The sequence below is a fragment of the Chiroxiphia lanceolata genome, chromosome 17 (genome assembly GCF_009829145.1).
Source record: "Chiroxiphia lanceolata isolate bChiLan1 chromosome 17, bChiLan1.pri, whole genome shotgun sequence".
Lineage (NCBI taxonomy): Eukaryota > Metazoa > Chordata > Aves > Passeriformes > Pipridae > Chiroxiphia > Chiroxiphia lanceolata.
Window position 1 is genome coordinate 2,184,866 of NC_045653.1, and position 25,769 is coordinate 2,210,634.

General features: G+C 47.6%; 1 protein-coding gene across 1 annotated transcript; it reads right to left on the bottom strand.

Moving 5' to 3' along the window:
• Positions 1-20,115: 20,115 nt before the first annotated feature.
• Positions 20,116-24,992, bottom strand: LOC116795219. The gene is made up of 2 exons (XM_032704711.1): positions 24,315-24,992; positions 20,116-20,427 (listed from the first exon to the last, which is right to left on the bottom strand). Exons 1-2 carry the CDS (start codon positions 24,868-24,870, stop codon positions 20,354-20,356), a joined length of 630 nt encoding a protein of 209 aa, XP_032560602.1. The 5' UTR covers positions 24,871-24,992; the 3' UTR covers positions 20,116-20,353.
• Positions 24,993-25,769: the final 777 nt, after the last annotated feature.

A 25,769-nucleotide genomic window follows, 5' to 3' on the forward strand; every position in this document is an offset into this window, starting at 1 on the left:
CGCTTCTGAGCAGGAGCAGCAGATATCTCTGTCCCTTTAGTCACCTTCTCTGTGATGGTTTTCTTTGCCTATTTTTTTTTTTTTTTTTTTTTTTTTTGAGGAGCCAAACTAAGTCCTTTCCTGCTCCATTCCTGGAAATTGCTGGAAAATCTTCCCATCTCCCAGTTGCTGGAGTGTTTTGCAGGCGGCTGGTCATCCTGATGGCAGGGGCAAAAGCAGCCTGAGGAAGAGCCTGGGAAAGGAAGGAAGGACTGCAGCCTCAGCCCCCTGGATTATGTAAAATACTGCAAAAACTGCTATAAAGGCTGATAATCCCCCTCCTCTCCACTGTTAAATACACCAGATATCCTTTAGGAATTACACCCTCCAAGAGCACATTATTGCTGTAGCTGTGACCTGGCCAGAGGACACAACTCCTCAGCCATCCTAATCCATGGTTTCTGGCAAGAAGCAGCTCAAGGCAGCCCAGATGTACCAGAGGAGGTTAAGAAGTTGGGGATGACGTGTCAGAGCAGGAGAAGGTGGCTTTGCCCTCAGCTCATCACTTGGGGGACTCTCATCACCCATGGAGCCATCAGAAGGCACCTGAACTACAGGGGCTGAGGTTTGTGTTGGTGCAGCCTCCAATATCCACCAGAGCTTCGTTGTTGGGTTCAATAAAGCAGATTTAGCTCCAAACTCATCTCTAATATGGCTGTTTCTCGTAGCCAGATGAATAATGAACAAATATAAATCACAAAGAATTTATCTGATGATGGCAAGGAGAGAAAGAGATGAATAATTTATTTGATGGATATTATTCATCCATCCATGGAGCCAGCCAAGTAATGAAAACATTTATTCACAAATCACTCTGTTGACAGTTGAAAACTTTCTACTGTAAGTCATTTATATGTATGATTTGACTCCCCAAAAACCCAAAATAGAGAGCTGACCTTGGAGAAGAGGAAGAAGAGTTAGTGCTGAGCCTGTCTTACACCTTCCTTGTGCTTTCCATCTCGGAGGTGGCTCTGGACTATGGAAAACAGGACCTTCAGTCATAAGGGAACCCCAGAACTGGAGAATCACGTCCCATATGGTCACACATTCCCATGATGTTGAAGAGATGCTGTTCCCACCAGCCCTGCTCTGTCCCAGAGTGCAGGAGCACCCACCTCTCCATAAATAAACCACCAGAAAGGCTTAAAAATAACAACTTTTTTCTGCCAGAGGACATCCAACTGCTTTCCGAGTCTTGTGCAGTTTATTCCATTATCAGAACTCCTTCCTGCATCCCATCTTGTAACTTCCAGATTGATTAAATGAGCCAAATGAGTCCATATTCCCTCTAAATAACATGAACAATAGTCAAGCAAGGTTATAGTTGCCACACATGAAAATATGTTATTTATGTCCCCCTGAATTCCAGTCACAATTTTATGGCCTCAGCTCCTCTAAAAAGGGTCACAAATCTACATGAAGTCCCCAAGTGCAGGGTTGTGCATTTGGATCCTCCAAGATATTTAAAATTACATGAAGATGGACCGTCCCCATTGTCCATCCACATAGAGAGGCACAGAAACACACTTCATTCCAACATGACCACAGAATAAATTGCCATCTGCTTTCAGACAGTAGAAGAGGAAGAATTCCTACAGACAGACCTGTAGGAGCCAGAAAACTTGCCATGGTTCAATTAATCTCACAAAAAGAATCAAAATCACGGCTGCTTCTCTGACAGAGATGCTAACAATCCTTTCCCCTTTGGTGAAGGAAAGTGGGCTGGCAATCCTGTTAAACCAGGTTGCTTTATGAGATTTCAGTGCTTCTGGGGAGCTGCAATGGAACAACCCCGGGCATATGGCATTTGCAAAGTACTCCATCCTCCCAGCTGAGATTGTTATTGCAGGAGACACGGAAAGGAAAATGAACATCAAAGTTCATGCAGGCTGAGCAGATGGCTGCTCTTCCTTCACAACAAAGACCCTAAAGTAGAACTACATGGAGGGGGAGAAAGGTGGAAGGGAGTGGAGCAGCCTGGGATGGCTTAGGACACAGGGCTGGACTTGAGCTCACAAACCTTCACAGCCACTTCCCTGCAAAAGCTCAGTGCTCACTGAAAGCAGGAGTGTCCACGGTGAGAAACTGCTCCTAAAACCATAGAATCACAGGATGGTTTGGGATGGAAGGGACCTTAAAAGTCATCTTGTTCCACCCTCCCTGCCATGGGCAGGGTCACCTTCCACCAGCCCAGGTTGCTCCAACCTGGCCTTGGACACTTCCAGGGATGGGGCAGCCACAGCTTCTCTGGGCAACCTGTGCCAGGGCCTCCCCACTCTCACAGGGAAGAATTTCCTCCTAATATCTGATCTAAATCTATCTAAATCTAATCTAATCAATTTAAAACCATTTCCCCTTGTTCAATCCCTGTTGCCCAAATGAAAAGCCCCTCTTCCTCCTTTTTATAAGCCCCCTTTAGGCACTGGAAGGGGCTTTAAAATGTCCCCAGAGCCTTCTCTTCTCCAGGCTGAACAATCCCAACTCTCCCAGTCTGTCTCCAGAGTGGAGGTGCTCCAACCCTTTCCATCCTTCTCTCTCCACCTGCAGCAGGGCAGGATCTGAGCAGCAGAACCTCAACCAAACTCCCAACCCAGGCACAGGCAACCTGCTGTTTGTCCAAGCTAAAAAAAACCTGCTGTCTCCTCCTCACCAGCACCCAGTCCTGCTCAGAGCCAGATGGTCACCAGCCCTTACCCCAAAAAGCAGCTCCCTCCTCCCTCATCCTTGTCCAGGGCATGGTCTCCATTAAAGGTGTCACCAGGTGACACGTTTCCATGGAAGTTTTCAGTGGCACACAAAAATGGCCATGAAATTAGCAATGTTTCATCCAAAAAACCCACCACAGAGCCAGATTTGGGGCTTCACCTGGAAGGAGAGCCTGGGCTGAGACACAATTCCCTGCTCCTCACAGGAATAGTTTATCTCTTAGAGAGCAATGCCTGCTTTATCCAGTCCTACTCTCATCCTTAGGGGCCATAGTGAACACTAGAAAATCCATAAATAAGACAGACACCCCATTCCAAGAGCAGATTACCGTGGATCCTCCACACTTCCACACATAACCGTCATTTAATACACAATGCTTCCATTTCCAGAAACTCTCAGTAGCATTGTACCCAGAACACCTGAAAAAAATAATCACAGTCTATTTTTTTTGTGTCTTTCCAGAGGTTTTAGTGCCATTTCTAAATGGATTTTGAAGTAAAACCCACACCTACCTGGAGAGAAGGATCTCACTGAGAACCCAGGAACTTCAGAAATGTTGAAAAGCTCCACCACAATCACTCACCTGGTGCATTTTCCCTCCTTTCCCCTTAATTACCAAACCAAATACTTCCCATTAGCTACCACTAAACCCTCACAGTTGCCTACCAAGATTTAAGGAAAATTTGAACCAAAAGAACCCGCTAGCAAGTTTTATTTAAAGAAGCAGTGAAATCTCTACCCTCCAGATTCAGTTTTTATTGCTTTTTCCCCACTGCTTCTCGGTGTTTCCATATTTTTACATGTGAAGTGAGATCCCCTTCATTCAGTTTTCATCTCTGAGCTGCACAACGTCTTCAGCTGCCCCTGTTTTGCTCAGACAGACAGAAGTATGCTGGGCAAAGATTCAGGTGGTGCCAGCAGCAAGTGAGCTGAGGGCAAGATCTACCAGCACTTCCCAAGCAGGATGGCACAGTCCTGCCCCCAGGGCTGACCAGAGGGGTGGTTCTTAGTGTAAGGGGCAAGGAGGAGCTGGTATTTCACATTTTTGGGGTTTTTATTCTGCAGGGAGCCAACTCAGCCAGCAGACAGCAAACAAGATCAGCCTAAAGCATCTGGAGGCCTTTGCTGGGGTGGGCAGGTGGTCAGTGATGTCCCCACGCAGGTCACCTATAGCAGGTCCCCTCCTGTGCTTTCCACTGCTGGGGAGGAGCAGGAGCTGGGCAGCCAAGGAAAGCCAGTTATCCTACAGCTCCATCTAGTGTGCTGCACCCTGGTTTTATTCCTGGCTCTGCATTTTGGGAAGCCCTGGCTCCTGGAGTCCCAGGATTTGCAGAGACTGGTGCTTAATGATTCCTCAAATCAGTAACTCAGTACATTTTCTAAGAACACAATTCAGGTGCATTTACAACCTGGGAGGAAGAAAACAGACGGGGAGCTTCTAATTTTTTTAAACCCTCTTGTTGTTTTTCCACTTGGAAGTACTGGAGGCTGCCCCCACTGGCACTGCAACCTCTGTAAGAGCAGAGCAGAGCAGAGCAGGCACCAGGGCTCAGCTGACTGAAACACAGCTCTGGTTTTCAAAAGGATTCAGATTTTTGAGGTCTTGACTCCTGCCCGGTTGTCTCCCAAAACATCCCCCACACCAGAGGTGCTCAGGGCTCTAGGAAAAGGTGGTTTTTCCCTTAAGCAACCTCTTGCTATGAGGTGCCAGCAGACAGCTGCCAGCTGCACCATGGGCACTACAGACTGAGCTCTGGCTTTGCTTTAATCACCAGTATGAAATGAGGGGAAGAAAAAAAAAAAGAAGATGAAAAAGAAGCTTTTTTGGAAAAAGAGCCACATTAGTTTCCAAAGGAACGAAGGAAAAAGTGGGATGAGATCCTTCTCACTGCTTTTTCCCAAAATATGCTCAACTGGATATAGAAATCAAGTATTTCTCTCCCCACTACTCCCTGCAAACCCATTTTCAAAAGCCCCTCTGCCACAGCAGCCCTGGATCCTGGTGTGTCCCCCCCACCCCTGCACAGCTGCTCCTTTGAGAAGCCAAGACTTTGTGCATGATATTACATTTTTAACACCCAATATTCAGAGAATTTCAATTCCTGCGAGGGAAGGGAGCTTTAAACAAGAGGAGAGGTGTAAATAGAGACATAAATGATTAACAGAAATAATGTTTTTTATTTTATGCCATACCCATTGCCAGGATGGATTAAAGAAGCTACAAATGATTCCCAGCTATTAACAGAGGAGGCATCAGCATTAAATGAGGGTCACAGAGTGATTTGTACAACGTGCCACAACACGTTTAGTCAGTCTTTTATTAAATATCTCTGCAGTGCTACTGCTGCTAACTCCTCATCAAACACACAGCTTGCAACTGCCCAGCTTTCCACAGGATCCTTAAGGCTGGAAAAGACCTCCAAGATGATCAAGTCCAACCTTTGACCAAACACCACCATTCCCACTAAACCATATGGCCAAGAGTCGCGTCTGCTTGTTTTTTGAACACTTCTAGGGATGGTGACTCCACCCTTTCCCTGAAGAGCATTTTTCTGAGCTGTGTGTTCAGTCCCTGAGCAGAGAAAGGGAAATGGCTGTAGAGGAACAGCTTGCAAACCCCTGAGGTCGGTGCTTCCGAGCACTGGAGTGACCCCAAGGCTGCTCTGTGCTCCCCAGCTGGATGCAGCCCTGTGGTTCCTCAATGCTGCTGCATCCCAAAATTTGGCATCCCCCACCCACAAGAGCTGCTACCTGCTCTCATTGAATATCCTGAGTGGGAAGGGACCTACAAGGATCATGGAATCCAACTTCAGGACATCCCACATGTCCCTGAGAGCGTTGTCCAAATACTCCTTGGAAGTGCTCTCCTGCCACACCAGGACCACGCTCTGGAGATGCAGGCAAACAGCACAGACGAGATAAACACAACTAAGGAGACAAAAATTGTGGCCAAAATGTGGGTTTTTTACCATGGCTTGCAGCAAACAGGGACCTCCCCCAGTGCACAACTCTTGCTGGAGGAGTATCAGGGAAACTCCCCACTGCCAGGCTTGGGAATTTGAAAACTCTCAAAAAACCAGTAAAAAAAGAAGAAATGCAAGGACAAATGTGCTTATTCCTTGAGATAAAACACTCGTGGTTTCCCATTCTGGCTGCAGGGCCAGGTGCTGCCCCATGGGGTGGGCTCCAGCCAGTCCCAGATCCCCATCCCAGAGGAATCTGTGTGAGCCCATCAGCCACTGTTTTAATTTGGCCTTGAGTCCCATATGTCTTACAAAACCCTCTTAAAACAACTTCCATAAATGCTTTTATTCCGAGGATGTTCTGCCTTGAATGCATCAGATTCATCTCCTCTCTATAAATGACCCTTTTACAGCACCAGACTGAGCAGCTGAAGGGAAGCAGAGTTGTTTTCTCCCTGCTATCACAATCAAGTTGTTTGGTATAAAATGTGTCTTGGAAGTGAATCCATAATGTTCCTGGCAATTCAAGGGAACTGCTGTATTACCAGGAGTAAAATGCAGGTAGTAACTCCGTGGGTTTTCCTCCACTGAAACTGTAATTAATGTGGATCCTGTGCACTAAGTGCATGGAGAAATACAGACTTCACAGGGGTGAAAATGCATCTCATTAGCAGTGAAAACTCCTGTATCGTCCAAATGCATTATGTTCAGCGAGGAAAAACTGTGTAATTGAATTCCCACCAAAGCACAGTTCATCTGCATCAAACAGCATTGTGCTTGTCCTGGAGCTCCTCTGAGCTGCTGCTGGAAATGAGGATTAATTAGGATACCTGCTCGTTGCTGAGGGAGCAGGCAAACACACTGTGGTCAGGCCAGGGGCTGCAGTGAGAGGCTCTGGCCAAACCTCAGCCAGGCAGAGAAGGGAGGCTCCAAAGGTTTGGATGTTCTTGCGGTGAGGACGCATCAAACAGTCAAAATTTTCTTGTCAATGCAGCAAATGCTGGTAAAAAAAACCCAACAAGTCAAACAAAAGCATCTCTTTGCTGCATAAATACTTCAGTAATAATTAATAAGTGGTTTATGAAGCTGAGTTTGAATTATTCTAGGCTGAACTGGCACAAGTGGAAGGATCTGTATGAATCATTTCATGTCCTGCACCTCCCAGCAATGCTGTGAGAGGGGCAAACACAGCAGGTAATGAACCCTCTGGAGCACAAATTCAGGAGGAACCCACTGATCTGCAGCATTTTAATGGGTAAATTATTATTAATTTAAATAAATACATGAAAAATTTCCAAAGGCAGCACAGGGGAGAGACTGGGAGGGGATGTGAGATGTGCAGCCAGAGCAGCAGGGAGGCTTTGGAGTGTCTGTGCTTTCACTCAACAGCCTTTCAGCCAGATCTGAGTGGATCTAATCCTTCTCTTTCCTACAGCATCTCCCATCCATGAGACCCAGCACTGGGGTGTGTAAGGGCAGCAAGAGCTCATAAAAAGCATTTTATATCATCATCATGTTTTTCCCCTTTTTATTCCACAGTCACGTGTACACGTGAGCCCTGACACACGGGTCTTCTGCATCTCACCAGCACAGAAAACCAGCCTTTGAATCCAAAATCCAGAGTTATCCTAGGGCAGGGGCATTTGGGGGCAAAGCACCCCATCCACCATTGGGGTGCTGGGATGATCTTCCTCCACATTCACCCTAGATCCTGACTCCTGTGGTCCCCCACAGTGCAAGTGAGAACAGATCAGCCCCCTTGGGACCTCATTTTGGGTTTTAGAGGGGGCTGTGGGAGCAATCCATCATCATCCTCAGCCTCTGCAAAACCAGAGGCTGCTGTGATATCATTTTAGGCCCCCACTCGCAGGAATTTTACTTCCTGGAGGCCTGAGGGATGCTGAGCTCTGGCTCACTCCAGCTCCCCAAACACGGCCCTACCTCCCCCGGGCTCTCACTGTGCTCACCAACCTTGGCTCTGCTGCAGCCAGACACATCCCATTACTTCTGTTCTCCAAATCCCATTACTCAGATCTAACGAGGAAATAATTTTAATTAAGGAAATTAAAAATTTATTTGCATCTGAATTTTAAGTAGGTGTTAATTTGAAGGCATGAAAAAAGAACCCTCTGGCCGTGTCAGGATCCGTTCGTGCCAGAAGGAGCAGGGGATGGGGCTGGGGGCTGGAGGAGGAGAAGAGCCCACTCCATCCCCTGTACCAGAGGAGGTTTAGACTGGAGATCAGGGAAAGTTTCTTCCTGGAAAGGGCTGTCAAGCACTGGCACAGCTGCCCAGGGCAGCAGTGGAGTCACCATCCCTGGAGGGATTTAAAAGCCCTGTGGATGTGGCACTTGGGGACATGGTTGAGTGTTGGGCTTGGCAGTGCTGGTGGAACAGCTGGGCTTGCTGATCTTAGAGGGCTTTTCCAACGTTAATGATTCTATAAGTCTGTGAAAAGCAGCAAAAAAGGTGTTGGAAAATCCTTCAGAGAAGCTCTAAAGCCATAAAGCCACAAGGAGGGATGAGCACATTCTCAAGATGGCTGAGGGTTGCAGTGGCCTCTTGTACCCCCTGCATGGGCAGCCCTGGAGGGCTCAGGAGCCCCTGGAGATCCCAGGTCCTGGTTCCACTCCCTCCTTGGACTGCTGCTGGTCTCCAGCACCACAAGAGTCCACCACCAGTGTCCCAGGGCTTCCACAGGTGCCACCAACCCAGGGGCACCTCAACTAAATCGTGTGCCACAGAGGGATGGCTTTTGGCCAAAATGCTTCTTATTTCTTCTCCTTGCAGCAAAGACAGCCCAGGGAACACTGCAATGCAAGGCTCAGTTTAATGCATCTGGATAACAGTCCTGTTGAAAACAGCAGCTAATTAGTTAAGTAATACCCTGGGTTATTAATGCTGCAGCTCTGCCATCATCAGTGTATTTGTAATAATAGTGTTCCCACTGTAATAGCATTAATCATCATGGATTTATTATGAAATGAAGGGGGAAGGGATATTATCTCCCTCGGGAACACCACTTGATAGCAGCCCTACTTACTGTGAGGATTTTTATTGGTTTAATTCTTAATGCCTTGCTCATTAATCTGCTTTCCAACAGCCCCTCACAAACACCCCTCTGTGAGCAGAAAACACAGGATGGTGAAGGCAGCCTCTCTTCTGCCAAGCAAAGCCAAGTGAGGGGGGCTTCAGGCAGAGCCATGACAGGCAACCCCATCATGTCCTGGCAGAGAGTCAGCACAGCCAGCACTTTTCTCATGGTGTGTGAGGGCAGGAGCATAGTACTGCCCTGCCCTGCTGGGCAATGTCCATTTCTGGGCAACATCCACTTCTCCGGCCACTTTGCTCATTTTCAGCTCCATCCTCAAAAGACTCTTTAGGCTTTTCCAGGGCAACAAGGAATATTCACCATAACATTCCAACAAATTTTACCAAGCCCAGAAAGGCTTCATTGAAACTTCTTTTCCCATCAACCCTTCTCCTCCCAGCAGGATTCTTGTTCAGGACACTAACACCAAACCAGGCTGTAGACCTAGAGCAGCTTGTCCAAGCCAGGGGATCCAGTGAGACACCCCCGGGATCTCTGCTCAGCTCAGGGATGCCCAGACCAGGCACAGAGCTCAGCTGTGCTGGTGAAAAACCACCCACAAAACCCCAAACACCTCGTCAGACATGCTCATGTCCCCCGGCCCCTCCTCAACACAGCCTGCACTGCCCACCCCACCTGTCCCCCCAAGTGGGGGACATGGGCCCGTGCCCGCTGCCAGCAGCAGGAATTGGGGCAGGGCAAGGATCCCTCGCTGGCCTTTGGGCTCTTCCATGGCCCAGGGCAATGCCATGGGGATGGGAAACAAAGCCCAGAGTGCTTGGAGCTTCAAAGCCTTAAACAGCAGCCCCTCCAGCTCCAAAACCTTCTCCCCACATCCTGCCTCCAGCCATTCCCAAGGCTGCCATGGCCTTCGGGGCATCCCTTGGCATTTGGCCTCCCTGCGGCCCGATCCCGGCTCTCGCCCCACCAGTCCCTTTGGCTGCAGCAGGAAGGGCAGCAGGAGCTTTCCTGCCTGCTCTGGGGCAGCGCTGCAGGGGCCGCTCCTGTTGTTGCAGAATGATTCAAATTTAGTAGTAGAATGGCTAAGGCTTAGTAGGAGAGTAGGCCTAGAGAGCAGCACTCCAAAGTAGTAGGTTAGCAACCTTGTTCGTGCGAATGGAATGTACTGAAGAGGTAGGAACAATAATCAAAAGATTTAGCCAAGCATGTATATAACGATTTGTTACTTTAGATACAGTAAGGGTCTGCTGAACAGTTTCTATGGGGTTTCTATGGAGTAGGACAACTTAAACAGATTTATGATTAAAAGTAGATGATTACCAATTGTTATCAGTATGAAATATGAGTTTGTGTTTGTAACTAAGTGTAACTGCTTACAAGTAAGAACTGCACGTAGACATGTTTGTGTAAAGGTATAAAAACTGAACTGAAAATGAGGGTCTTTGGAATCCTGACTTGGGACGCTAGTCCTCAGGTTCCCGGGCCCCGAATAAAGCACCCATAAACCGGCACTCTGTTGGTTTGTGTTTTCGTTACGGGCAACAGTTTTCTGGCGACCCAGGTGGCACTCCGGGGGTAGCTGGGGCGGCTCACGAGCTGATCCACTCCATGCCGGCAACCAGGTGATTTCTGGGGAGACATCGACCCGTGCCCGACCCCGCGCCCGCCGGACAACCATCCAGGTAAGCCCGGAGGTGCTTTATTCTTTCAGGTTTGTTGGTTGGGAGCCTGCCCATAAGACGGGACCGTGAGTTTACCCGCTGGGTTGGGCAAAGGTTTTATTGGGAAGCCTAGGCGCTGGTCGTAAGACGGGGCGAAAGCCGCGCTGAACCAGCACTTGTCACTCATAGCGAGACTTGACAAGTTGGTATAGGAAGGTATTGGTTTATACTGTTCGTATCGAACTGTTTACTATTTGTATTGTACTGTTTGCTGTTCGTATTGTACTGTTTATTGTGTGATTGTACAGTGTGTGTGACTATGATGCCTTTTAAAACCTTTAGGGCACTATCTTGTGCAGAAAATGATATCCCTAGCGATTCTCCGCTTGGTTGCTTGTTAAAACATTGGAAGGAAGGAAATTTCGGACAAGAGTTAAGTAAGAGACAATTGATTGATTATTGTAATAATGTATGGCCTCAATATGAGACAGAAGGAATGCAGTGGCCTAGGAATGGTACACTAACTTCGGAAATTATAACCCCCTTGATGCAAAATTTACGAGAGAATGAGAGGTGGAATGAAATACCGTATTTAGATTTGTTTTATTATTTGGAACGTAAGACTGAATGGCAAAAGGAATGTGGTATGTTGGTGTTAAAAGAATTAGATGATAAATGTATAGGATGTCAAGAACCAGAGGAAGATGTGTTTTTGTTAGTCTCCCCCAGCATAACTCCAAGTGCGCCCCCGGGAGATAGTTTCTCTTCACGTGGGAGGGCACGATCACCCACCATGCCCCCGTTAGAATCGTCCTCGGATAAGGAAGTAACGAGAGGGCGAGAATGTGGTTTTGATAGAACTCCGCTAGCAGAACGGACTCGGAGGGGGCGAAGAGAAAGGGGAAGGAGTAGAGAAAAGAGACGGGGAGGGGGAAGGGAGACAGACGTTTCGCCCTCACCCCCTAGATTGATGGCCCCTTTGCGGGAAGCAGTTGGAGCGAAGGGGGGAACAGTAAATGATTTCGTGCTGCAGGAAGATCCCGAGTGGGATCGGAATGTGTCTGGAGATTATAAAAGGTTAAGAATTTACCAGGAATTATTAGTAGAGGGAGAGTTGACAGAATTTAGAATAGATATTGGAGCTAGTTTTTCGGCAATGAATAAATTGATGGGGCCATTAAGTGATTCAACTGCATGGGTAGTAGGAGTTTCAGGACAAATAGAAGAGAAGACGTTTCTAAAACCCCTAGATATCAAATTTAGAGGAAAAGAGATACCGCAGGAAATAGAACAGGCTGTAGTGCCTTGGGTATGGGAAACAGGGGTCCCTGGAAAATCCAAAGCTGCTACTCCAGTTAGAATAGAATTAAAAGAAGGAGCACAACCTGTTAGAGTGCGACAATACCCAATTAGTTTAGAAGCTAGGAAAGGAATAGCTCCAATGATCACACAATTTTAACTTTAGGAATAATAAAAGAATGTGAGTCAGAGTTTAATACTCCTATCTTTCCAGTAAGAAAGCCTAAAGGTAAGTACAGATTAGTGCAAGACTTGAGAGCAGTAAACCTCATCATAAAAGATATCCACTCGGTTGTAGTTAACCCTTATAACTTGTTAACATCTGTTTCTGAGAGATTTCAGTGGTTTACAGTGATTGATCTAAAGGATGCCTTCTTCTGCATACCACTGGCACAAGAAAGTTGGAAGATTTTTGCCTTTGAATGGGAAAACCCAGAAACTGGACGGAAGCGACAGCTTACTTGGACTCAGTTACCGCAAGGATTCAAATATTCACCTACGATATTTGGTAATCAGTTAGCAAAAGAACTTGAAGAATGGAAGACTACTCAGGTAAAAGAATCTCCTTTTTCACATATGATACCACAAAATGTAGATAACATCTTTTTGGGGGCTACAGAACAAGGATTCTGTCTACCCATTGAACTGTTAAACATGCTGGGGCAAGCAGGCTACCGGGTTTCAAAAGAAAAGGCTCAACTAGTAAAACAGAAAAGTTATTTATCTGGGATGTGAAATTTCACAAGGAGTTCGGCGTTTGGGTGCAAATCGTATACAAGCAATATGTGCTATCCCAGTACCCCGAAATAATCAAGAATTAAGATCTTTTCTAGGAATGGTCGGATGGTGCAGGCTGTGGATTCCCAACTTTGGGCTGACTGCCAGACCATTATATGAAGCAGTAAAAGAGCCCAAGCTGACCTGGGGGACGAAGCAGGAGAAAGCGTTCCAGGAACTGAAAAGAGCCCTCCAGGAAGCACCTGCCCTGGGACTACCAGACCTAACCAAAGAATTCCAGCTTTATGTCTGCGAGAGACAACGAACGGCTTTAGGAGTACTCACTCAGCGGTTGGGATCCTGGAAGAGACCGGTGGGGTATTTCTCCAAACAGCTGGACGCAGTAAGTGGGAGATGGCCGGGGTGCCTCAGAGCCGTGGCAGCGACGGTTATTCTAATTCAAGAAGCACGAAAATTGACTCTGGGGAAACACATGGTGGTGTACGTGCCCCACATGGTCATAACAGTTTTGGAACAAAAAGGGGGGCATTGGCTCTCCTCTAGCCGTATGTTACAATATCAGGCTCTGTTAAGAGAGCAAGATGATGTTGAACTGAAAATCACTAACCATCTCAACCCAGCAGAATTCCTTAGGTCTACAAAGGAAGAAGGTGTCCTGGAGCACGACTGTGTAGAGACCATTGAACAGGTCTACGCGAGTAGAAAAGACCTGAAGGATGAACCGCTGACAGATCCTGACTGGGAGTTGTACACTGACGGATCTAGCTTTGTGGAGAATGGCACCAGGTATGCTGGGTATGCAGTGGTCACTCTACAACAAGTGATAGAAGCAAACGCACTACCCCCAGGTACGTCTGCACAAAAGGCCGAAATTTGGGCATTGGTGAGAGCTTTAATACTAAGTCAAGGAAGGAGAGTTAATATATGGACTGACTCCAAATATGCCTTTGGAGTAGTTCATGTTCACGGAGCACTTTGGAAAGAGAGAGGACTTCTTACTTCTCAAGGGACATCAATTAAACATCGAGAAGAAATTTTACAATTGCTAGAGGCAATATACAAGCCTTCGGCAGTGGCAATAATGCATACCAGAGGACATCAAACTGATCCCGGACGAGAATTTCAAGGTAATCGACAGGCTGACCAAGCGGCTAAACAAGCCGCCAGAGAGGTATGGACTCAGATGGCTCCTTTACCCGTTCGGAATAATCCAGCAATAGCATATATGGAAGAAAAACCATATTATTCACAAGAAGATGAGAAATTAGCTCAAATAACAAAAGCAAGGAAAAATATTAAAGGGTGGTACATTACTCCCATAGGACAAGTAATCTTACCTGTTAGAATAATGAAAGCAGTACTCGAGATGGAACATAACAAGTGCCACTGGGGTGCAGAAGCAATGGTAAAATTTCTGAAAAATGAGGTTCTCTCAAACCAGATGTTAACATTAGCAAAAAGGGTAAATGCAATGTGTCCCATGTGTATTAAAAATAACCCAGTGGTCAGAAAACAGGTACAAATGGGAAAGTTACAGATAGGACAGTTACCAGGAGACTATTGGCAAATAGATTTTTCTGAGTTGCCTAAGGCCCAATCCTATAAGTATTTGTTAGTATATGTCTGTACCTTTTCAGGATGGCCAGAAGCCTTTCCATGCAGGACTAATCAAGCAAAGGAAGTAGTTAAGACTCTTCTGAGAGAAATTATTCCGAGATTTGGGGTACCTCTAGGGTTATCATCTGATCGAGGGCCACACTTTACCGCAGGGATAGTGCAAGAAATATCTGCTATATTAGGAATAACATGGAATCTCCATACACCATGGAGACTGCAATCTAGTGGACAAGTAGAGAGGATGAATCAGACATTGAAGGGTCAATTAAAGAAAATTTGTCAAGAAGCAAAAATCCCGTGGCCCCAAGCGCTACCTCTTGCCTTGCTGAGAATCAGGATTAAACCCAGGGAGAGAATAGGAGTAAGTCCATACGAAATATTGTATGGCAAGCCCTATCATGCAGCTACCTATCAAGGGGATCCTCATGTGGTGGGGGATCAAGCAGTGTTTAACTATGTGTTATCCTTAAATAAAACTCTCACAGCCCTCAGAGGAGCGCTGCAGTGGAATCGACCTCTGCCCCTGGAGAATCCGGTTCATGACATTTCTCCAGGAGACCAAGTCTATGTGAAGAACTGGTCGGTGGAACCATTAAAGGAAACATGGGACGGTCCTCGCCAGGTGATAATGACCACTTACACGGCGGTGAAGGTCGAGGGAATCGACAATTGGATCCATTACACCCGAATCAAGAAGGTTCCAGTCTCGTGGTCGGTAGAACCTCTCTCACCTACAAGGATGGTATTTCGAGCCAACCATTGAGGATCGTAGTATTCCTGGGGTTGATGAGTTTAGCAGAGACCACCGTGAGAATTGAGACCCCAGATCCTTATTTATTTGTACCAGAGTACACTGATGTGAATTTAACCTGTCTGTTTTCTGATGACCAGGGAGCTGAATTAAGAGATGTTAACGTCAGATGGAGATGGAGAGATCAAGATCAAATCATGACAGAAGGAGTGACGACAGTTTGGGATGCTACACAACAAAAGGGTTACACCGTTCTGCAGGTACCCAAGGTGTCTAAAGCTATGGAAGGGACATATATGTGTGTAGTTTGGATTTGGGAAAGTTTTGGTTATGGAGATATAGAATTACGCACGATTAACACAACTCAGAAAACGATGACCAAAGTGCGAGTTATGCCCACTAGGAAACAATCAGACATGTGGGATGGTCCTCCCTTAAAAATCAATTGTACCTTCCAATTTGATGATTGTCAAAAATCAGTTAAAGTAAAATGGTGGAAATTGAATATGGCAAATCAATCTTGGGAATCACAAAATCAAGGAGTTAGCTGGTGGTCAAATAGTAAAGGAGGTAAAGGATGGCTGAATATTTCTAATCCCAGAGTAGGAAAGACAGAGGGTACATTTCTTTGTGTGGTCTCATGTGGAAAAGAAAAAGATTACGGGATAAGGACAGCAGTGGCTGTACCACATCAAGGAGTAAGAGTTAGACCAGAACACAGTGTTTACCCGGCCCAGGAAGGAAGCGATCTGACTTTAAGTTGCAAAATTTCAGAAGGACAGTATTCTGAATACGGGTGGTGGTTTAAAGGACAGAACTTGAAAGTCGGGAAGAGACATCAGATTGAAAAGAGGGCAGATGCAATAGTTTTGAAAATCAAAGAAATACGAAGAGGAGAAGATGAGGGCCAATATACTTGCTGGATAAATAGAGATGACTGGTGGGATACTGGAATTACTGTCGTCTACATAAAGACTGAAAGAACAACCCGGCAAGTAAGTAACCTGCAGATTCCAGATCGAGAAGTAGAACAAGAAAACCTAGTCGTAGGCCTAATTCGTGATTTTGGGAAAGTACAGAATGTCACAAAAATCACTGCATGTCTCCCTATGCCTTATGCTGCAGGAGACCCAATCCCATGGGGAATAATTCCAGTGCCAGAAATCCCTAGAATGTTCAAGAATACTACATGGAATTGCAGATTTGTAACCAAAACATGGAATGAAATGACAGATGCGTGTTTATTAAGGGACAAAATAACTAAGAAACAATGCGAGCAAATGCCTGGATATTTCAGTTGGATAGAAAGTGGGAAAATCGGAAAGTTAGAAGGGAATTGTTTAGTCTCAGGTTCAGTGATCTACCCATGTTCTAAAGTACAAGTCCAAATAAAACGAGAAAAACAAGAAGAGGTATGTCAAAATATTACTAGCTCTACAGCTATGGAAGAATGGCAAACAATTTGGGGACCCAGCCTACTAGAGACTTATATTGGAAAAGTACAGTGGTGTATTCACTGGAAAGGGAAAAAGAATCAAACTTATTCTACAGGAAATAGAGGAAATTATAATTGGAGAACAGAAACACGTACAAAGGAGGATTGGAATTGTACTCGAATATATACATGTGACACCCCAGATGACGAAATAGGATTAATACCAGTCAGGACCCTCTTGCAGTTAGGATGTGAGTGTCGAGGATACAACCATACTATTAAAGGACATGTGAAAAACATTGATTGTCACACCACTACAGTTAGAAGTCCAGGAAACCTAGTATGGGTAATGGGGCATGGCCAGTGGACCACCCACATGCCAATAGATGGTCCTGTTGTGCCTGTCACACTAGGGATACCTACTCTCTGTCCATTCTGGAAACAGGATAAGTTAACATCAGTAGAAATACAACCACGGGGAAAAAGAGAAATTAGTAAGGACATTGATGACTTGAGGTTGGGAGATTGGCATGAACCATCAGCAGGAGTTAAATTTGGATGGGTATTAGAATCTTTGTTTGCACCAATCTCAACATACCGAAACAGAGAGATGTTGTTTAAATTAATGGGGCAAACTGAAAGGTTAGCAGCGGTCACTAAGAAAGGATTTAAAGATCTAAATTTACAATTACAAGCCACCACTAGGATGACAGTACAGAATCGAATGGCTTTAGATTTAATCCTATTAAAGGAACACGGAGTCTGTGGATACCTGCATGCAAAGGACGAGCATTGTTGCATGCACATCCCAAATGTCACTCAAGAAGTAGAGAAAGATATTAGTCAATTAGAACAAATTGACGAAAATGTTCATGAATTACAAAAGGAAGCAGAACACAATTGGATAGGAGAATTATTCAGCTCCCTAGGTCTTCATGTTTCAGGATGGATATCTTCTGTTATCCAGTACGGAATATTGATTGTAATAATTATTGTTATAGCCATGATTGTTTATAAGTGTCTTTTAGGAATGATTGTAAAAGAAGGTCAACATACGAGACGCATCATGAAAGCCATAACAAGAAAAGAAGTAATCTCACCGCAAGATGGATCACCTCCTGTTCATCAAGAAACTGCAGCCTGAAGATTGCTACATTTGAGCATCCTTGCAGGAAAAGCCTGAAGAATGCTCAAAAGGGGGGACATGTTGCAGAATGATTCAAATTTAGTAGTAGAATGGCTAAGGCTTAGTAGGAGAGTAGGCCTAGAGAGCAGCACTCCAAAGTAGTAGGTTAGCAACCTTGTTCGTGCGAATGGAATGTACTGAAGAGGTAGGAACAATAATCAAAAGATTTAGCCAAGCATGTATATAACGATTTGTTACTTTAGATACAGTAAGGGTCTGCTGAACAGTTTCTATGGGGTTTCTATGGAGTAGGACAACTTAAACAGATTTATGATTAAAAGTAGATGATTACCAATTGTTATCAGTATGAAATATGAGTTTGTGTTTGTAACTAAGTGTAACTGCTTACAAGTAAGAACTGCACGTAGACATGTTTGTGTAAAGGTATAAAAACTGAACTGAAAATGAGGGTCTTTGGAATCCTGACTTGGGACGCTAGTCCTCAGGTTCCCGGGCCCCGAATAAAGCACCCATAAACCGGCACTCTGTTGGTTTGTGTTTTCGTTACGGGCAACACTGTCAGACCCCCCTGTGTGCTGGGGACAGCTTTGCTCTTGGGGACACCGCTCTGCCCCAGCCCAGCAACACCAGCAGTGCCCAGGGCCGCCACCTCCCCAAGGGGGACCCCTCTGGGCACAGCTACCCCCAGCCCGGGGGGGCCGTGCCAGCACCCCCAGACAACGCAGTTACACAAGGACAACACAACAGCAGCACATTAAACCTTGATACAGAATGGATTTACAGTATAAAATCTTTATATAAACAAGAATCTTCATAGAAAAACAAAAATCTTCTTTAAAAAACCAAGTCTTCTTTATAAAAACAACTATTTTCTTTAAAGAAACAATAATCTTCTTAATAAAAAAGTGTTCAGTCTTCTTAAAAAACAACTATCTTCTTATTAAACACAGCTATCTTCTTATAAAAAACTATCTTCTTAATATAACTATCTTCTTATAAAAAACTATCTTCTTAATTAAACTATCTTCTTATAAAAATCTATTTCTTAATAAAACAACTATCTTAGTCATAAAACCAAATATTTCTTAAAATATCAAAAATATAAAACTTATATACAAAACCAGGAAACAACATGAAAAACACATGTACAGGTGGCCGATTCCATGGCCGGCAGGTCCGTCAGTCCTGCAAGAAAAGCAAGGGCACGGTCAGTGCAGTCGGGCCCTGCTGGGCGTTCCCTGTGCCCCCAGCCTGGCACACACAGCAGGTGACCCCGGGGCAGGGCATGGCCAGGATGTGCCTGTCCTGCTGATGGGGTCGGGTGTCCTTATCCCAGGATCATTTCCTCCTCCTTCTCGCCTTCCTCCTCTACTTCCATCTCCTCTTCTACATCCTCTTTCATGTCCACCTCCATCTCCTCTACATCATCTTTCATATCTGTCTCCATGGCCACTTCCATTGGCTCTTCGCTGTCTCTCTGACCCTGCAGCAGGGAGCACAACCTCAGAGAGGGGGCCCTGTCCCACTCCAGCCCCACAGAGCTCCAGACCACCTGGGCAGTCAGGGGGTTCCCACCTCCATGGATTGGCACCTGTACCTTCACTGGGACAAGGCTGCACATCCTGCTGGGATGGATCACAAGACCCAGACTGCAGGCAGAGTCAGGACTCACGGACAGAGCAGCGATCACTTGAAAACACTCTACTGGGAGCAGGGTGAAGGGTGGTCTTAGACCAGGTGACAGGGGTTTGCTGGGAGCTGCTCCGGGCTCGCTGGCAGCAGGGGAATGGCTGCGTTGTGCTCGTCGCCGGGTCCTGGCAGTTCCACATGGAACACGGGCACAGCTCTGGCAGCTGGGATGTCACAGGAGTTGTGGGGCCACTCCGCACTGGGGGATGAGGATCATGGAATGATGGAGTCCTGGACTGGCTTGGATTGGGAAAGACCCTACAAATTATCTTGTTTCCACCTGACCAAGTATCTCAGGGCCCCATCCAGCATAGCCTTGAATGTTCCCAGGGATGGGGCATCCACAGCCTCTCTGCACAGCCCCTGCCAGGGCCACACCACCCTCACAGGAAACAATATTTTCCTAACATCAAATCTGACCCTCCTCTCTGTCAGTTTGAACCTCTTCTCCTGTCACTACAGTTGCTGACCAAGAGTCACCCTCCGGCTTCCTTGGAGGCCCCTTCCCACACGGGAAGGTTTCTCCCAGGTCTCCACACAACCTTCTCTTCTCCAGGCTGAAGAGCCCCAACTTTGGCAGCCTGTCTGCAGAGGGGAGGTGCTCGAGTGCCCTGAGCCCCTTGGTGGCCTCCTGTGGCCTTGCTGCAGCAGTTCCCTGGCCTTGTTGTGTGGGGGACCCCAGAGCTGGAGGCCGCACTGCAGGTGGGGTCTCCTGAGAGCGCAGCAGAGCGGCAGAACCCCCCCTGCCCTGCTGCCCCCAGGGCTGGGGATGAGCCCAGGACACGGGGGGGTCTGGGCTGAGAGGGCACATTCTAAGGACATCCTTACGTGTTGCTACATCCATGTAACAACAATAATCTTTGAAATGAATTAACAGAAGGACAATAAAAAAACCCAACATATAAGACACGAATCCAGAATTTATTGACATTTACAGAATTTTCTCGTTAAAACCTGTATTCTTCTTTTTAGAAACAACAGTCTTCTTGATGACAACAATCTTAATATCAGTAACCACCTTCTTAATAGAAACAAGTGTCTTCTTAATAAAAATATCATCTTAATAAAAACAACTATCTTCTAAATAAAACAACTATCTTCTTAGAACAGAGCTATCTTCTTATAAAGGAAGCTTATCTTCTTAAAAATCTATTGTCTGAATAAAAAACTATCTTCTTAATTAAAAATCTATTTTCTTAAACTATCTTCTTATAAAAACAACAAACTTCTTAAAAAGTCACTAATAAAAAATGTATTTACAGAAAAATTGGAAAAGGGTGAAAAACATATGTACAGGTGGCCGATTCCATGGTCGGCAGGTCCGTCAGTCCTGCCAGAAAAGCAAGGGCATGGTCAGTGCAGTCGGGCCCTGCTGGGCGTTCCCTGTGCCCCCAGCCTGGCCCACGCTGGGCACAGCGGGACTCTGGTGCCAGGCCTGAGCCCGGCTGGGGATGGGAGCCGGGCCCCAGGCGCTGCCACGGGGCTTGTGTGGCCCAAAGCAGGCGCAGGGCAGGCCGGGGCTGGGGGTTGTGCCGCCGCAATCCAGGGCACGGGGCACCGTGTCCCTGAGCGGGGCCACCCAGCCCAGCCCCAGCCTGGCGGCAGGTGACCCGCTGTCCCCGGGGCAGGGCATGGCCAGGATGGGCCTGACCTGCTGCTGATGGGGGACTATCCTCATCCCACGATCATGTCTTCCACCTCATCGTCTTCATCTACTTCCATATCCTCGATCTTGTCCACCATGTCAACTTCCATCTATTCCACAGTCTCTTCAGCATCCACATCCATACTCTCCTCCATATCTAACGCCACGTCTACTTCCATGGCTTCCTCGATGTCTCTCTGACCCTGCAGCAGGGAGAACAACCTCAGAGAGGGGTCTCTGTCCCAAACCATCCCCACAGAACTCCAGCCCTCCTGGGCAGCTGGATGGTGCCCACCTCCATGGAATGGCACTGTACCTTCACTGGGACAAGGCTGCACATCCTGCAGGATCGATGCTGAGATCCAGTCAGCAGGGAGAGTTCTGGACTGACGGACTATCAGGGAGCTGGTAAGGATCGGGAGCTGGGAGCAGGGGGAAAGGTGGTCTTGGACCAGGGTGAAGGGTGGTGTGGCAGTAGGTGACAGGGGTTCGCTGCGAACTGCTGAAGGTTCGCTGGCAGCAGGGGAATGGCTGCGTTGTGCTCGTCGCCGGGCTCTGGCAGTTCCACATGGAACACAGGCACAGCTCTGGCAGCTGGGATGTCACAGGAGGTCCAGGGCCACTCTGCAGTGGCGGATGGGGATCGTGGAATGATGGAATTCTTGAATGGCTTGGCTTGGAAGGGACCCTAAAAATCATCTTCTTCAAGCTTGAACAATCTTCCACCACACCAGGTTGCTGAGGGCCCTGCCCAAGCAGGCCTTGAACATTCCCAGGGACTGGGCATCCACAGCCTCTCTGAACAGCCCCTGCCAGGGCTTCAACACCCGCAGTGCAATAAAACATCTTCCTAAAGCAAATCAAAGCTGAGTCCTCTCCTTCAGTGTAAAGCCATCCCCCCTTGTCCTCTCCCCCCAGGCCCTGCTGAACACTCTGTCCCAGCTTTCCTCTGGGCCCCTTCAGCTCCTGCTCGGCCACAATGAGGCCTCCCCGGGGTCTTCTCTTCTCCCACCTCAGCAACCCCAACTCTCTCAGTCTCTCCACACAGCACAGGGGCTCCAGCCCTCACAGCATCTCTTGTCCTGCCTTGATGGGCAACGTCCACTTCTGGGCAACATCCACTTCTCTGGCCACTTGGCTCATTCTCAGCTCCATGCTCAAAAGCCCCTTTTGGCTTTTCCAGGGGAGTAAGGAATGTTCAGCAGATCTTTCCAACATTCTCACCAAGCCCAGAAAGGTTTCATTGAAACTTCTTTTCCCATCAACCCTTCTCCTCCCAGCAGGATCCTTCTTCAGGACACTCACACCAAACCAGGCTGTAGAACTAGAGCAGCTTGTCCAAGCCAGGGGATCCAGTGAGACACCCCCGGGATCTCTGCGCAGCTCAGGGATGCCCAGCCCAGGCAAAGAGCTCAGCTGTGCTGGTGAAAAACCACCCACACAACCCCAATCACCACATCACATGTGCTCATGTCCCCAAGGGAACCCTCAGCAGCTCAGTCCCACCATCCTCACATGCACCCAGCCATGATCAGAGCATTGACCTTCCACCTTGAGCAGCTCCTTTCTGAGAAAAGTTAAAGCTTGATGTATCTGCTAAAACTCAGGGAACTTGATTCAAAATAAACCACGACAAAAACTAAAGCCTGAAATCTAAAGTGATCCAGCTCAGGACTTCTACCAGGAGTTCAGCTTTCCTTCATTAGCTTATGACTCTGCAGAAAGACAGTGAGGTTTCTCACTCAGCCTGCATTAAACCCCTGGGATGCCTTCCCCGGGAGAGCAGCGATGGCGGGGAGACCCTTCAGCCCTGGTAGGAAAAGGAGCAGGAGACAAGAAGTGCAGCGGGTCACCTTGAGCCCCACGATGCTGCAGCAGTTGGGGCAGCACAGCTCCAATCCACCCTTCCCCACCACGGCCCGCCCTGGCAGCCCACGGGGCTGCTGTCCCCAGCACTGGGCTGTCAGGAAACACAGGGCTTCCACACCTCATAAGAACCTGGGTTTACAGTCCCTCTCCTTTGATCCTTGCAAAGGACCTGAGCACAACTGGATCATTTTTCCACCTGAAATCTTGATACACCAATAAACACTTTTATCCCTTTCTTTACAACTTTCTATTTTTTCTTCTTCTTTTCTAATAGGAACCAGTCTGGACTGAGTTCATGAGTGTCCAGCAACTTCCCCTTGCCCATTTCCTGCTCCCACACCTCCAGGATCCCCCAGCCCTGCCCCTCCCAGCATCACATCCCCCGGCACTCTCTGCAGCACCCACGGCTCCCACACCCTGCACCCCCTCCAGGACCCTGCACCCATGGGGCCCATGGCACCCCAGAACCAGCACCCTCACACCAAAAGTCCCCCGGCCCCTTCCCAGCACAGCCTGCACTGCCCACCCCACGTGTCCCCTCGAGTGGGGGACATGGGCCCGTGCCTGCTGCCAGCAGCAGGAATTCGGGCAGGGCAAGGATCCCTCACTGGCCTTTGGGCTCTTCAATAGCCCAGGGCAATGCAATACAGGGTGGGAAGGAAACCTGGAGCTTCTGGAGGCTGAAAGCCTTAAACAGCAGCCCCTCCAGCTCCAAAACCTTCTCCCCACATCCTGCCTCCAGCCATTCCCAAGGCTGCCATGGCCTTCGGGGCATCCCTTGGCATTTGGCCTCCCTGCGGCCCGATCCCGGCTCTCGCCCCACCAGTCCCTTTGGCTGCAGCAGGAAGGGCAGCAGGAGCTTTCCTGCCTGCTCTGGGGCAGCGCTGCAGGGGCCGCTCCTGTCAGACCCCCCTGTGTGCTGGGGACAGCTTTGCTCTTGGGGACACCGCTCTGCCCCAGCCCAGCAACACCAGCAGTGCCCAGGGCCGCCACCTCCCCAAGGGGGACCCCTCTGGGCACAGCTACCCCCAGCCCGGGGGGGCCGTGCCAGCACCCCCAGACAATGGAGTTACACAAGGACAATAAAACAACAACACAGTAAACCTCTATACAGAATGGATTTACAGTATAAAATCTTTATATAAACAAGAATCTTCATAGAAAAACAAAAATCTTCTTTAAAAAACCAAGTCTTCTTTATAAAAACAACTATTTTCTTTAAAAAAACAATACTCTTCTTAATAAAAAAGTCTTCAATCTTCTTAAAAAACAGCTATCTTCTTATTAAACACAGCTGTCTTCTTATAAAAAACTATCTTCTTAATAAAACTATCTTCTTATAAAAAACTATCTTCTTAATTAAACTATCTTCTTATAAAAATCTATTTCTTAGTAGAACAACTATCTTAGTCATAAAACCAAATATTTCTTAAAATATCAAAAATATAAAACTTATATACAAAACCAGGAAACAACATGAAAAACACATGAACAGGTGGCCGATTCCATGGCCGGCAGGTCCGTCAGTCCTGCAAGAAAAGCAAGGGCACGGTCAGTGCAGTCGGGCCCTGCTGGGCGTTCCCTGTGCCCCCAGCCTGGCACACACAGCAGGTGACCCCGGGGCAGGGCATGGCCAGGACGTGCCTGTCCTGCTGATGGGGTGGAGTGTCCTTATCCCAGGATCATTTCCTCCTCCTTCTCGCCTTCCTCCTCTACTTCCATCTCCTCTTCTACATCCTCTTTCATGTCCACCTCCATCTCCTCTACATCATCTTTCATATCTGTCTCCATGGCCACTTCCATTGGCTCTTCACTGTCTCTCTCAGCCTGCAGCAGGGAGCACAACCTCAGAGAGGGGGCCCTGTCCCACTCCAGCCCCACTGAGCTCCAGACCACCTGGGCAGTCAGAGGCTTCCCACCTCCATGGATTGGCAACTGTACCTTCACTGGGACAAGGCTGCACATCCTGCTGGGATGGATCACAAGACCCAGACTGCAGGCAGAGTCAGGACTCACGGACAGAGCAGGGAGCAGGTGGGGACAGTCCACAGGGAGCAGGGTGAAGGGTACTCTTGGAAAAAATGTTGGTGAGGGCAGAGGGTGCGCTGGGAGCTGCTCCGGGCTCGCTGGCAGCAGGGGAATGGCTGCGTTGTGCTCGTCGCCGGGCCCTGGCAGTTCCACATGGAACACGGGCACAGCTCTGGCAGCTGGGATGTCACAGGAGTTGTGGGGCCACTCTACAGTGGGGATGGGGATCATGGAATGATGGAATCCTTGAATGGTTTGACTTGGGACAGACCCTACAAATGATCTTGTTTCAATCTGACCAAGTTGCTCAGGGCCTCGTCCAACATGGCCTTGAATGTTCCCAGGGATGGGGCAGCCACAGCCTCTCTGCACAGCCCCTGCCAGGGCCTCACCACCCTCACTGGAAACAATATGTTCCTAACATCAACTCTAACCCTCCTCTCTGTCAGTTTGAACCCCTTGTCCTGTCAATACAGTTGCTGACCAAGAGTCACCCTCCGGCTTCCTTGGAGGCCCCTTCCCACACGGGAAGGTTTCTCCCAGGTCTCCACACAACCTTCTCTTCTCCAGGCTGAAGAGCCCCAACTTTGGCAGCCTGTCTGCAGAGGGGAGGGGCTCGAGTGCCCTGAGCCCCTTGGTGGCCTCCTGTGGCCTTGCTGCAGCAGTTCCCTGGCCTTGTTGTGTGGGGGACCCCAGAGCTGGAGGCCGCACTGCAGGTGGGGTCTCCTGAGAGCGCAGCAGAGCGGCAGAACCCCCCCTGCCCTGCTGCCCCCAGGGCTGGGGATGAGCCCAGGACACAGGGGGGTCTGGGCTGAGAGGGCACATTCTAAGGGCCCGTGGAACAACAATAATCTTTGACATGTATTTACAGAAGGACAATAAAACAACAACGTATAAGTAATGTATCCCGAATTTATTGACATTTACAGAATTTTCTCTTTAAAACCTGCATTCTTCTTTTTAGAAACAACAGTCTTCTTGATGACAACAGTCTTAATATCAGCAACCATCTTCTTAATAGAAACAATTGCCTTCTTAATAAAAATAACTTCTTAATAAAAACAACTATCTTCTTAAAAAAAAAAACTATCTTCTTAGTAAAAGACTATCATCTTAAAAAGAAACCTTAT

What these genes read in the sequence shown, in the direction of transcription:
- LOC116795219 (XM_032704711.1), bottom strand. Translation starts at nt 24,870, where the DNA reads ATGATCCCCATCCCCACTGTAGAGTGGCCCCACAACTCCTGTGACATC. An exon ending in GATGGAAGTAGAGGAGGAAG is followed by an intron (nt 20,428 to 24,314) that starts GCGAGAAGGAGG and finishes CTTTTCTGGCAG; the next exon opens with GACTGACGGACCTGCCGACC.